This window comes from Myotis yumanensis, unplaced genomic scaffold (assembly GCF_028538775.1).
Source record: "Myotis yumanensis isolate MYYU_CA2020_CCGP unplaced genomic scaffold, mMyoYum1.0.hap1 SCAF_3, whole genome shotgun sequence".
Lineage (NCBI taxonomy): Eukaryota > Metazoa > Chordata > Mammalia > Chiroptera > Vespertilionidae > Myotis > Myotis yumanensis.
The window spans coordinates 74286623-74300673 of record NW_027223754.1 but is presented as its reverse complement, the minus strand read 5'-3'; the positions used below and the strand labels follow the sequence as shown (position 1 = coordinate 74300673).

General features: G+C 38.9%; 1 protein-coding gene across 1 annotated transcript in view; it reads right to left on the bottom strand.

Annotated features, from left to right (window-relative positions):
- DIAPH3 (diaphanous related formin 3) overlaps nt 1–14051 on the bottom strand; it is a 531965-nt gene that overhangs the window by 182713 nt on the left and 335201 nt on the right. The window contains exon 23 of the mRNA XM_070408978.1: nt 6765–6888. Within this exon, the coding sequence (XP_070265079.1) occupies nt 6765–6888 (124 nt within the window). The remainder of the gene's footprint in view (nt 1–6764; nt 6889–14051) is intronic.

Below are 14051 nucleotides of genomic sequence, written 5' to 3'. Positions count from 1 at the left end.
CATGAAGCTTTCTTCTCTACATCTATGAGCGATAATTTTTCCACTGAATACATACAGTATTTGTAGTCCATTGTACTCATAAGTAATGAAGTTGTGAATTTTCCTTTCTAATCCCATTCCCTAGTAGTGCTTGGTTCTTACCCCATTTCTGGGGTGTGGTCACCTCTGTCAGCTCCTTCTCTAATGCTGTGCCCCACCTTCTTAGTTGTATTAAGTCTAACCATCTACAACATCACTGGTGCCAGTTACTTATTTCACCCTAGTGTCATCCTTTTTTAACTTAAATGGGAAGGGTAACAGGCCTTCTCACAATTCTGATGAAAGACTGCACATATATGCATTCTTACACACACAATCTCAATGTAATTAAGAGCTAAGAGAGTCCTTGAACAGCTGTTGACCTGGACAACAGGTTATCCTGTTACAATGGGTGTTTCTAACTGTAGGGTTACTACTTTTCTGCCCCTATCACTGCTTATAAGGCTTTGAGCTTTAAAACAGGCACTTCACAAATCCTAGTAATTTTATTCTAAAACCTGGGAATATGTCTAGTCTCAAGAATCAATTTGGTAAACAGATTAAATTACAGCTATAAGTATTATCCAATAACATTTTTTTAAATTTTCAGAGACAAATCAAAAGTTAATAAAATATTTGGAATATGCCTAGACATACTTAATCAAAACAGTATAAATCTATTTAAAAATGTGATGGAAAAGAAGACCAAGAGTCAAAATCATTAAAATTACATGCTCTTGTTCTAAAACTTGGGAGCTTTATAAGTTAACTAGAGGCTCAGTGCACGAATTCATGTACCAATGGGGTCCCTCAGCCTGGCCTGCGGGATCAGGCCAAAACTGGCTGTCCGACATCCCCCAAAAGGTTCTGGATTGTGAGAGGGCACATGCCAGGCCGGGGACCACACCGGTGCACGATCAGGGCCTGGGAGGTATGCAGGAGGTTTGCCATATGGGGAGGGACCGTGGGAGGGCTCCAGGGCATGTTCAGCCCATCTCGCTCAGTCCTGATCAGCCGGACCCCAGCAGCAAGCTAACCTACCAGTCGGAGCGTCTACCCTGATGGTCAGGGCATGTCATAGCGAGCGGTTGAGCAGTCTTAGCATATCATTAGCATATTACGTTTTGATTGGCTGAACAGAAAACCAGACACTTAGCATATCGGGCTTTTATTATATAGGATTATCTTATCATTGTTATCGATAAAACAATTTGCTCCCAAAGGAGTAGAGCTTTGAATAATTGGAATTACCAATGAGAATGATAAAATTGTGATTAAACTGAAACAATTTTGGAAAGAGCCAAATTCTTAGAAGTTTAAAATGATTGTCTGATAGGATGGAATAAATGGTTACATTAATGGGGTCTCTACATCATCACTGATGGCTACTCATTAAGAGATGGTGGAATATTCAGACAGGAAAAAAAACAAAAGCACATCATTATCATCAGCCAAAAGAGAAAACAAATGTAGATGTTCTTGTGCCAACTGTTAAACTGCAGAGAAAAGTAATGCCCATCTTAGTAGTAGTAAGGCTTTATTTTCCCCCCAGCTCCTTATATAGAGCTTTAGAGAAATAGGTGAGCTTCTTGACAAAATAAATATTTGATAAAATTCATTAAAAAATATTGATATTTACTCAGTCACTTGTTATTTTTGTAAAATCTGTTTTCTATTCCTTTACTAGAACAAAGGCCAAATTCTCATTAATTTCTATATGAAAGACTGTAATCGTCCCATTTGAAAGGTTCATTGACAAGCAAATCTGTGTTCACATGTGCTGACTAGCAAATACATAGTGTTGGCCAACTAAGTAGTAAGACAACGATTTAGGATTCAACTCCTGGTCAACAAATACAGCTCATTACCAAACTACCTGGCACTAATATATTCTACAGGTGTATTTTTATTTATTTATTTAAAATTTATCTGTATTGTTGAAAGTATTACAGAAGTCCTCTTTTTTACCCCATTGATTTTTTCACCCTGCTCCCAAATCCCAGGCCTTCACTGCACTACTGCCTATGTCCAGAGGTTATGTATATGCTTTGCCCTCATTATTGTACTTTCCCACAAAAGTTGTCTATTACTTCCACTAACACATTTGATAAGGATCAGCTTCAATCAGTCATATATGTCCGATACCTTTTATACATCTTCTTAAGTACCCAGGCAGCCAGCCAGCCAATCTCTAAGTATTCACTGAACTCCACTGTATTCCCCTCTTTTGGGCACTAGGGAAAACAGTAGTTAACAAGATAAGCAAAGTCCCTCCTTTTGTGAAATCTAGTGATAGATAATAAAAAAACTAAATAAATGAGATATTCAGACAGTGATAAGTATGATGAAGAAAAAGTTTTGTGATGTTATACAGAGTGACACAGGCTAATTTACGTTGGGCAGCCACGGAAGTCCAGGCTAAGAAGGTGACATTGACTGAAGTAACTGAGGCATGACTGTAAAGCAGCAGTGAGTGCTAAGTTGTGTAATAACCTTTGTGAGTTTAATAAGACTGCAGAGAAGAAAAAGATGCATATATATTTGAAGATTTACAGAGGATGAGGAGCAGGGTATTTTAACCCAAGTCTTACAAGTTTATTAAGAATGGATTAAATAAAAGATATGACAAATGAGAAAGAAGGAAAGAGAGAGCAGACTAATTTAAGTAAAGAAAAATCTGCTCTTACAAATCACACAATTACCCAACTTTTCACTCCTGCGAATGAACTGTGTATTATACAAATTTACTTTTCATCCATTCCACTCTTCTGTTTTACTTCCTAACTATAGTTCAATTAAATTAAAATGTACGGAATTCTTTTACCTGAAAAATGCTGTACTTTATGTAATGTTAGATATAGATAAGATGTCTTTCTCTCAAGGAATTTATTGAGATAGTTTTAGCATCTTCATAGAAGTATCAGAAGGGATTAAAATATCACTCTATAGCAGAACAATAAAAAGAAAGTTCAAAATAAAAGGATTGCAATAAATTTAAAGAATAGAACATAGGAAAGAGTCAAGTAACTTGTTATACAAAATTTAATATTATCTCAAATATAACTAGTAGCCCTGCGCACGAATCCATGCGCTAGTAGCTCTCTGCGGGGCCTGGCCGCTCTGTGCCCGCTGCCCAGAGGCCCATCCGAGGCCAGGCACGGAACACTTGCCTTGTCGCTGGGGTGACAACGCAAGTATTTCCCCTCACCCCCGGCCGCTCTGTGCACGCTGCCCAGAGGCCCTCCACAGCTGGGGTGGAATGCTTGCCTCGTCGCCGCGACATTCCACCAGGCCACTCACGCTGCCTGCTCTCAGCGGCTGCCCCCCAGGGACTGGGGGACTCCAGTGAGGCTGAGAGGACTGGGTACCGCCATCTTTGTGATGGAGTGACAGTAAATTTGCATATTATCCTTTTATTAGGTAGGATAGTTTGTATATAACAATATTAATGACCCCCACCTCGAACGTGTGTTACATATTTTTCAAGCAAATATTTACACTAGTACTATTCAACTCTAATTATATTTCTGAGCAGGCTTAGCAATTGGAAAGTAACATCATTATTATTAAAAGTCAATGTGCCCTGGACAGTGTTGATCAGTGGTTGAGCATCGACCCAGGAACCAGGAACTCACTGGTTCGATTCCCAGGCAGGGCACATAACAGCACTCAACCTCCAGTAGAGGGCATGCAGGAGGCAGCAGATAGATGCTGTTTCTCTCTCATTGATGCTTCTATCTCTCTATCCCTTTCCCTTCCTCTCTCTCTAAAAAAATCAATAAAAAAACATTAAATTTTCTCTTTAAAAAAAAAAAAGTCAATGTGCTATCTCTAAAATAATTGTGCAAGCCTTTAAAGAATGTACTAAATTAACAGTTTTTTTTATATTATATTAAGTAGTATATGTAAAGAAAGAGCATGTACTGGAAAAATAAAACTACAATCTTATATAACAAAAAGCTAATATGCAAATCGACCAAACAGCGAACAGACCGGTAGCTATGACATGCACTGACCACCAAGGGGCAGACATTCAACGCAGGAGCTGCCCCCTGGTGTTCAGTGCACTCCCACAGGGGGAGCGCTGCTCAGCCAGAAGCCCTGAGCTGGGCTCATGGCTGACGAGCGCAGGGGCGGAAGCCTCTCCTGCCTCCGTGGCAGCACTAAGGATGTCCGACTGTTGGCTTAGGCCTGCTCCCCCCTAAGCCATCAGTTGGACATCCCCTGAGGGCTCCCGGACTACAAGAGGATGCAGGCCGGGCTGAGGGACTTCCCCCCACCCACGAGTGCACGAATTTCATGCACCAGGCCTCAAGTATACTATAATTGAACACTATTAGTAAAATTTCCTATTATAACAAAATTATATCATAATTTAAGACTATTTGATTAACAGATTATTTAATAGTTCACTAAATTATTATTTTTTTACATTAAATATTATTTTTTTACATTAAATGTAATAATGCATTCTTAACAATTTGGATAATACACATGTTCTTCCAGAACTGGTTGAGGAATCACACATTTGATATGTGCTTCAACTAATAAGCACTAAAATTTAAAACAAAGTTTGAGCATTAATAACCCAAATTTTAAATATATTTTTATTCATTGTGCATTTTAATTTCCATATTCTTCCATTTTCTAAGATCTAAGCAGCTCACAATTTGCCATTTTAGTAAGATCTGTATAAATGCATTTAATATTCAAGATCTGATTTGTTGTCAGTCCTAATTAAAGTAAACAAAGCTTCACAATGAATGAATTTAATTACCTCGAAACTAGTATGTCTAAGAGGAAAAGCAAACGAGTACAATCTAATCTCAGCAAAGAGTATTTATGATCATAAGCTTTGTCAATAGCAAAGTGCACCAACTGTTCATATATCTAACTTCCAAAGAGATACATGAATGCTAATCAGTTCATTAGAGGCTTTTAGGTTGTGATATTTAGCAACAGGATATAGTAGCTTTCATGTCTATGGAGTATAATTGTACTCAGAATAAAAAATTGTTTCCAACAAAGCATCATCCTTCCTGTTTCTGATTTCCAGCTAGTTACTTTTTATGAGTTGCATACCTTTCAAGAAGGCGACATCAGTCAGCTTCTTGTACCATACGAATACAAGTATTAATAGGTCCAGAGATCATCTGCTGAGCATGACTCTGCTACACTGACTCTAAGCTCAGGAATTCATCTTCAGTTATATGTCCTAGAAATCCAACCTTCATAATTAGTACACTCACAATGGATTACCAAAGACTCTATACAAGCAAAAACTTTTCTAAAATGCTTTCTATCTATAAAGAACAATAATAAGCACTTCCCTTAATAGTACTTAATGATTACAATAAACTGGCATATATGAATATTTTAATATGTTAAAAATGATTGAGAAAAAAAGCTAAGAACGGTAAAACTAATATAACTGTGCTATAAAAAAATTTACAAATTTAGTTTTGAAAACCATATGTTGCCAAATGAGAAGGTACTGCAAAATATACTTTTGATAAATATATATTTCATTTTTAGTTTTAAAAAGACAACCATATCTAGTGGAGTGATAATGGTGCCCTGCCTTATAAAAAAAAAGAAACTGGATAGGTAGGAAAGGTTGGAAAGGAAATAAATACATTAGTCAGAACTGATTGTTGCTGAGTGCATTTTTATGATATTTCCCCAGTAAAGATAGCTAAAATTGAAGTAATTCACAATTAAGCTGAAAGTATATACAAGAAAATCTACGACAAGCCAAATAATAATTTTGTGATATGCCAAATCTCAGGAGAGATAGAAAGAGGAAAAGTAGTTATTTTAGTTCAAGTAACTCAGTTTAAAATAAATATCAGGAGTGTCTATTTATAAGAGCTCATTTTAAAAGTGGGTTATCCTTTCATGTAGAATTCTGAAGTCCATATGGAATTTTAATAATGCATAGTAGTAATACTTTATTATAACATAGAAGATATCAGTCTCTAATTTAACAGAATGGTTTGCAAAGCAACTCAACATTACTTTCAAGAAATAAAGTTTATTACTTCAATTACTCATTAGAGACTAAGCCACAGAGTTAGCAAAACCAAAGATAATTGAATTCAAAAGAAACCTTAAATTAAGCAGGATACAAGCCTCATGCTATTAATTTTCTATAAGTATGTACACACACACACACACACACATATATATATATATGTATGTATGTATGTCAATTTTATTTTAGGTTTGGAGAATATCTGCACAAATAGTGATTGTGACAAACTCAATTTTGATTATAAAACTATGTAGTATTTCTAAAGGAAATAGTAAAGTTTCTGGAACACAAGTTAATTTTTAGTATAGGCCAAACCTTGAAATTAAGCTGACTACTCACACCAGTTTATAGTCTTTATCCTGAAACATTTCAAAATATCTAAATCACATCATGTTAGATTCAAATTTCCTCAATTTGAGTTTTCATATCCTGTTAATCTACGATGAACTTCAAAAGGAAAAAGGACATGTAGAAGGGAAAAGATGAGAAAAAATATTATTCAAGTTGATAAAAAGGGAAAAAATGGAAATCAATAGAATACATTTCGGTATTGTTCATGATAAACACTGATAAATTTCCCTGCAAGTAGGTAAAGATTAAGCCTATAATGTGGTACTACAGAATGATCTCTGGTTATGCAAATGTATTTCAAATGTTAAATAATTTGTAATTCTAGTTGACTAGTAATTTATTTAGATATCAAAAGGATATGGACATCTTTGTCACAAACTTATCACGCACGTCCTCAGGAGGGGGAAAGGTTTCCAAATCTCTCTCAAGCTGTTGAAGCTGCCTTCCCATCTGCTTCAGATTCTTTTCCAGCATTTCTACAGAGACTGAAAAAGAGTATATTAAACGCCTTGAAAGGACAAAATTATAATATATAAAAGGTAAAACACTCTAGAAACAAAATATTTGTGAAAAACCTTACAATAAGAAAGTAAAAAATTTATTATAATAAAGGGAAGGTAAATTTCAGTAAACTTGTTAAAACTTTCAATTTTTAAGTCCTGGATTATTAAGTTTCAAAGACATTAGATGAAATTTACAGCAAACCTCATGAACAAACCATATTTAGGAAATGTTGTGTTTAAAATTAGATTTCTTGAGATTAAAAATGGCGGCAGAGAAGGTAGATGCTGCACGAGACATGCTCCCAGGAACAAGCTGGAATTACAACTGAAATATAGAAAGGATTCAGGAATAATCAACGGAAAACTCACAGGAGAGAACCCTGGTACCGGAAGACTGAAGGTGGAGACCGCAGAGAAACTGGTAGGAGGGGCAGAGGCGCGAAAGGACAGGCCAGGCACCCACAGACAGCAACTGAAATCCCAGAGAGATATCTCAGCTGTGGGGGGAAGGTGCTACTCAGAACTCTGAGATCTAATCCCAAAACTGGGCTCCCTAGCAGAGAGCAGAAAATCGGAGGAGGGTAACCACATAACATCTAGCTGTGAAAAGCAGTGGGTGCTGTCTGCAAGGAGTGGTACATATTTTCTCCTTCCTGTGATCCTTAAAATTGAGAAAATTAAGAAGAGAGTACATAAAATTCTTTTATCATGACAATGTTTAGTGTATTAACACAATCGATTAAACACACGTCCCCGATATAGCTTGCTGTAAGTAAGTATGTGATTAGAAGAGTTTATAAGCCATATGACCATGTTATGTTATGAATTAGATTAAAAGAAGTGTATTAGTAGCATAATAATAATAGTTGTAATGGTCATAGCAGTGATAATGATAGTAATAGCTGCTAAAATTTACTGAGGCAGGTATTGTCTTAAGTGTTCTGCATTATTTTTTTTAATCCTCACCAAAACATTATGATATAGATATTATTATTATCCTCACTTTACAGTTGACAAAATTAGAGTAAAGTGGGTGAAGTAAAAGTTGAACAACTGAAAAGTGGCAAAACCAGAATTTGAACTCAGGCAGTTTAATGCCAGACTTTATTTTTAACCATTTAGCTGTACAGAAATTATTAATTACAGACATTATTTTATTTTTACAATCCCCATCCACCTATCTGTAACACATTTAAGTACAGGTATAGTTTTCACATAATGACTATTTTTGTAAATTCTTGCCTAGTGCAATACTAAGTAATGCACCTATGACTAAATGGAGGAGAAAACACCCAAGCATTCTGGATGACAGATAAATATGCTGCTATATGTTTTTAAATGAACATCCTATATAATAAAAGCCTATTATGTTAAGTGTCCGATCATCCGTTCAACCAGTCTAAGTGTAATATGCTAATGATATGCTAAGACCACTCAACTGCTCGCTATGACATGCACTGATCACCAGGGGGCAGACGTTCCAACCGCGAGGGTTAGGTTGCTGCTGGGGTCCAGCCAATCGGGACTGAGTGAGATGGGCCAGACATGCCTTGCAGCTCTCCCAGCTCCCTCCCTGGCCCCAAATCATGCACCAGTGGAGTCCCTCGGCCTGGCCTGCGCCCTCTTAAAATCCAGGACCCCTTAGAGGATGTCAGAGAGCTGGTGTCAACCTAATCCTGCAGGCCAGGCCGAGGGACCCCACTGGTGCACGAACTTGTGCACCAGGCCTCTAGTTTAAATATAATGTGATTACAACCATTGAACAAAACCACATACTTAAAATATGATGGTTTACTCTACTGATCCAATTTAATTATGCACACATATCAAATCTGGGAAAGATCTAGAGGAAGGCCTCATAAAAGTCTGAGGGATTCCCATATAACAAAAAGTACAAAGCAAACATTGGGAGGGAACATAGTGGGTCTGTTTATTTCTGACACAAAATACACTATTCCAATACTTACCAATTCTCTAACACCAACTGAGTATCTTCCAATTCAACTCAATTCAGACACTACCTGGAGTTAGCACAGACCCCAGAGGTTTAAGAACTCATTCCACAAAACTGCCCTCACTTCACAGGATAGTCCCCAGTCCCAAGGACTACCCACACTTCTGACAGACTAGCTATAAATCCAGAGGTTCCTGTGGTAGGATGACTCAACAGAACTCAGGAAGTAAAGAATACAACTTGGGAATGGCCAAATTAAAACCATGCATAGAGCAAGGAAAGGGGAGCAGGGCACAGATGGTACAGAGTTTTCATCCTGCTCCAGGTGCACCGCCCTCCCAGTACATCAATGTGTACACCAAACAGAAGCTCCCTTAGCCTGGTAGTTTCAGAATTCTTATTAAAGCCTCAATATGTAGGCATGGCTGATTAAATCATTGTTCGTTAGTGATTAAGCTCAGTCTCCAGCCCCTCTCCCCTCCCTGGAGATCAGAGAGTGGACTGATAATTCTAACCTTCTAACCACATGGTTGGTAGCTCTGGCCACCAGCACCCCCAACCCCCAATCATGAAACATCCTGGTTCCCCTTCCCACCATCTGTAGGGGAATAATCTCATTGCAAAGAAAATACACAATTGCTTAAGAAACTTCAAAGGTTTTAGGAGCTCTATGTCAGAAACCAGGAAAAAGACCATACTACATGGATGGAGAAGTGCCTGGTCAGAGGGCAGAACTCCAGTAGCTGTGAGAAGGTGTAAAAGAAGTACATTTCTGATTCATGAGTGGTCATCCTCAGAGCGGTCTAAGGCCCGCGCTGCCCTCAGAGGAGGCCAGCTGCTTGCAACTGAACATGGAGCCATTCCAGTGAGTGAGCGCTTCTCAGTGGGATGAGAGAAGAAAGACTTAAGGTTCACATGAAAGGCTTCTTAGGTGATCTTTTGTGCCTTTTCCAACTCCTTGGTAGCCTGTGGGTCAGCAACTTTGTCCTATCATTGTGATTTGAAGCACCTTCTTGATGACTCAGTTTCCACATCAGTGAAATGGGAGGAATCCCATCTCATGTTTTTACCTCACAGATATTTGATAAAAGATCAAAGGCTATAACATAGGATGAAGAATTTTTTTTCACTAGGCAGTGTTACTCATTCTTACAACTCAGTAAGAAATGAAGAGCTTAACAATTGAAGTCATTAATATTAGAATCAAAGTGAGAGTAAATCACCATCATCATGCAGGGGGAACAGTGTTATGGAAGTTAGGCCAAAAAGAAAAGTTGCTAATTTCAAGAGTAAAATATTAGGAATGTCTGTGGCATAAACATTTAAGGTTAACATCATAAAAAGTACACCGCCTGAAAGAAATGGTTCTGTGGCTACTCTACAGATGGAAACCCCACGAAGCTATGACTCACGCTTCATCAGCAGTCTCCAAGGACATTGCCTGTACATTATAGTTAAGAGGACTTAGCCCAATTGATCAACTTTTCACTGTTGGTTTTTAAATAAAGACCAAAGGACAACTGGAAGAGAGAAATGCAGGTGCAAATTCTAGGCTAATCTATATATATAAAACCGAACAACGAACAACCGAACAACCAGACAACCAGTCACTATGACGTGTGCTAACCACCAGGGGGCTCACGTGGAACATTGCGGGCAGTCAGCCGCAGCAGGATGGTGGAGCAGGTGAGCGGGGGCACCAGACCAAGGCAGGGCACCGGTTACTGTCATCAGGGAAAGCATCAGATGGCTACTGAAAATTCTTTGCTCCCGCGCACTGTGGTCCTGCCTGGCATTCACACCTGCTGCTGGTGCCAGTCCCACAAGTACCCACTGCTGGCGCTGGCCCTGATCGTGGGTGCGAGTGGTGGCTGCCAGCCCGATTGCCCCTCAGGGCTTCCCCACTATCTCCTGTTCCTGAGGGGCAATCAGGGCCAGCAGCTGCCTCTCATACCCGCTGCCAGCAATGGCCCCACTCGCACCTGCAGCCGTCGCTGGAGCCACCGCTCACATCCACTGCCAGCCCCACTTGCACATGCTGTCGGCGCCCGGTGCCAGTCCCAATCGCTTGGCACCATCAGTGGGTGCGAGCAGTGGCTGCTGGCCCCAATCGCCACCTGAGGGCTTCTCCACCTCTCCCTCCTCCTGAGGGGCTATCAGGGCAGCAGCCACTCATAGCCGCTGCTGGCGCCAGCCCGAATTGCTCTGCATCGTCAGCGTGAGCAAGCAACCAGCGCAGTCAGCGCATGGGACGGCAGCGGCGGGAGGGGCTGCTGGCAGACAGGGGACCGCGGGCATGGTGCAAGGAGCCGGGAGGGGGCATGGAGTATGGGCCAAGATCCACCCCTGTTCCCACTGCAGTCTCACAGCCCACAGTTCCTTTCAAGGTGCATGAATTTGTGCACTGGGCCCCTAGTAAAATATAATCTACTGCTTTCTCCAAAGATTCATTTTCCTTCACTGAACGTGGAAATGTAGGAATCGGCATGGTGGATAACACACCCAAAATTGTTTTGAATGAAACCAGCACAGGTGAAAATTATTATATCTGTAAACAACAGCATATTTAGGTGTTGCTTAGGGCAGAAGGGGTAGACAATGAAGGTCTGCTATTACTAAGAATGGTAAGTTTACCTCTTTCATTATTACTAATTATCTATACCTGGGATCTGTAAAATATTTCATATTATATCTTATCATGCAGCTTTCATATATTTGGAAACATGTTGCAAAATTGATAAAGTGTGTGCATGTACACCTGAAATTATAAAGCATCAAGATAAATGATTTCATAAATATTTTGATTTTATGCATATGATCAATATTGAGTGTAATGTTTTAATGTATATATTCTAGTAAATTTTCTCTGCAGAGATTTAAATAAAGCAATTTACATTAAATAATATTAAAAAAACATAGTATAGTGTTTGGGGTCATCTGATGGGTAAAACTAAAGAATACTTAAGCATTTCCTTAATGTTTTTCTTTTTCAGCAATATTTTTAGAAGTAGCTCCTTTATGCATCTTCAAACATAATTTAACCACATTTTTCACACGTGTCATATTCTTTGAGGTCAGTGACTATATTTTTTTATATTGGAATCCGAACTACAGGAGAGTTTTAAATTGTCCACATCAGAGAAGTGTTAATTTACTGGTGTCACGACCTGTGCATGAATTTTATCTTTCAACTTTGTCACATTTTTTTACCAAAAAATTAATCTTAGTTTTTATTCCTTTTCATGATTTAGAAGTAACAAAAAATAGTCATCATCAAACAGAGTTAGATTATTTTAAGGCAATTTCAACTTTTGCATTGCACTCAGTTAATGTTCAGACAGAGGTGATGTCTCTGTCACCTCACGCATCTGTGTCTCTGCCCCAACACACTGCCCTTCTCTAATCGCCACACCTCAGTAGGCAGAACCATGGATTCTTTTCCTGTGCTAGAAACCTAGTAGTCTTGACCCTTCTCTCTCCTGCAACCCTTAGATCCAAACGATCATGACACCCCTGGCATTTTACTTGACAACATTAACTTAAACACATCCCTTTCCTGCTTAAAACCAGCCAGTAAACTGCTTATATTGACAATGTGTCTTGACTCAAATCCAGATTCAGCCCAGTTTACTTCTAAAACAGCATTCTGCTTCTGCATTCCCTACCCTGTTCCTCTTCATCCATTCTGTACATGAAGCTAGAAATAATGTCTATTAGCCTGTCGGCTCCGCCAGAGTCACTCCTTTTCATATTTTATAGCAAGAGTCAAACACTCCAGCCAGCCCCCTGGTGAGCTGCTCTCCCTACCTTCATACCTGATGATTATATCATCTTTGCAATTACCTCACTCTATTTTATTTTTTTCATGTGCCTTCCTCTCCCAATTGACCAGGAATTTCTTAAGGGAAGACACCATATTTTATTCATCAATAGTGTGGTGAAAGCCTGGGGAGGGGTGCAGGGGTGAGTTAGAAGGGGTCAATTGGGGGGAAAAAGGGGGATATATGTAATACTTTCAACAATAAAGATTAAAAAAAATGAAATGGGGAAATACAACAGATTAAATATCTAGAAACTTAAAATCTAAGACAAGACTTGTCTCCTTGTAATTATGATAATTATACATTAGAGGTGTTAAGCTTTGAATAAAAATTAAAATCACAACTATAAATATTTAAGTTTAAAGCAATCATGAATATAAGCTTTCTGTAATATGATGGCTTCAATGATTTACCAGGTTAAAATTTCAAATAACAAGAGAGAGTAGAGATTATTACACACATTTAAGTAATCTTTGTAATTAAATAATAATCATCTGTGAATATGTCCTGGAGTAGTTGGTTATTATTTCATACCAAGCTTACAAAGAATGTCATTCACTGTTAGGTATCATGACATATTCCAGAGAAGTTGCTTTCTTTAAAGAATGCTTAAACAACTTATTACTGATACCACTGAAATAATCTGGTTATTGTTTAACCGGAAAGGAATGAAAGAAGACTAGATGATATAGGATGCCATTTATACAGCTCTGTCAGAAAGCTGCAACATTCTCCAAGTCTTTTCCCAGCTGATCGATGGGGGAAGGGACTGGACAAAGGCAGTCTGGATACATGCCCAGTAAGTTCTGAGTGATGTGAGAAGGTGCTTACCTATCTGTCAATCACACCTGGGAGCAAGTCAGTGGTCAGAATGGCCACTGCAAGGGTGCCAAACCTGAATATTTAAGCTCCTAGACAAAAGAGTGCACTCTCTTGACCTTTGACCCTCTGGCCCTCTTAGGACTCCTGTTGTGGGGGGTGTCATGCTCCCCTACACCCACCTGAGCCGTGGCCATTTGGAACCCACACAATGGTGTAATGGACTTTAATTCAACCTGATGCTGAACTAGCCAGGCTGAAACATGGAATGGAAGCTCTAGACCAGCGATGGCGAACCTTTTGAGCTCAGCGTGTCAGCATTTTGAAAAACCCTAACTTAACTCTGGTGCCGTGTCACATATAGAAATTTTTTGATATTTGCAACCATAGTAAAACAAAGACTTATATTTTTGATATTTATTTTTTATATTTAAATACCATTTAACAAAGAAAAATCAACCAAAAAAATGAGTTCGAGTGTCACCTCTGACATGTGTGTCATAGGTTCGCCATCACTGGCCTACACACTGGCCTCTTTCAGGATTGACTTA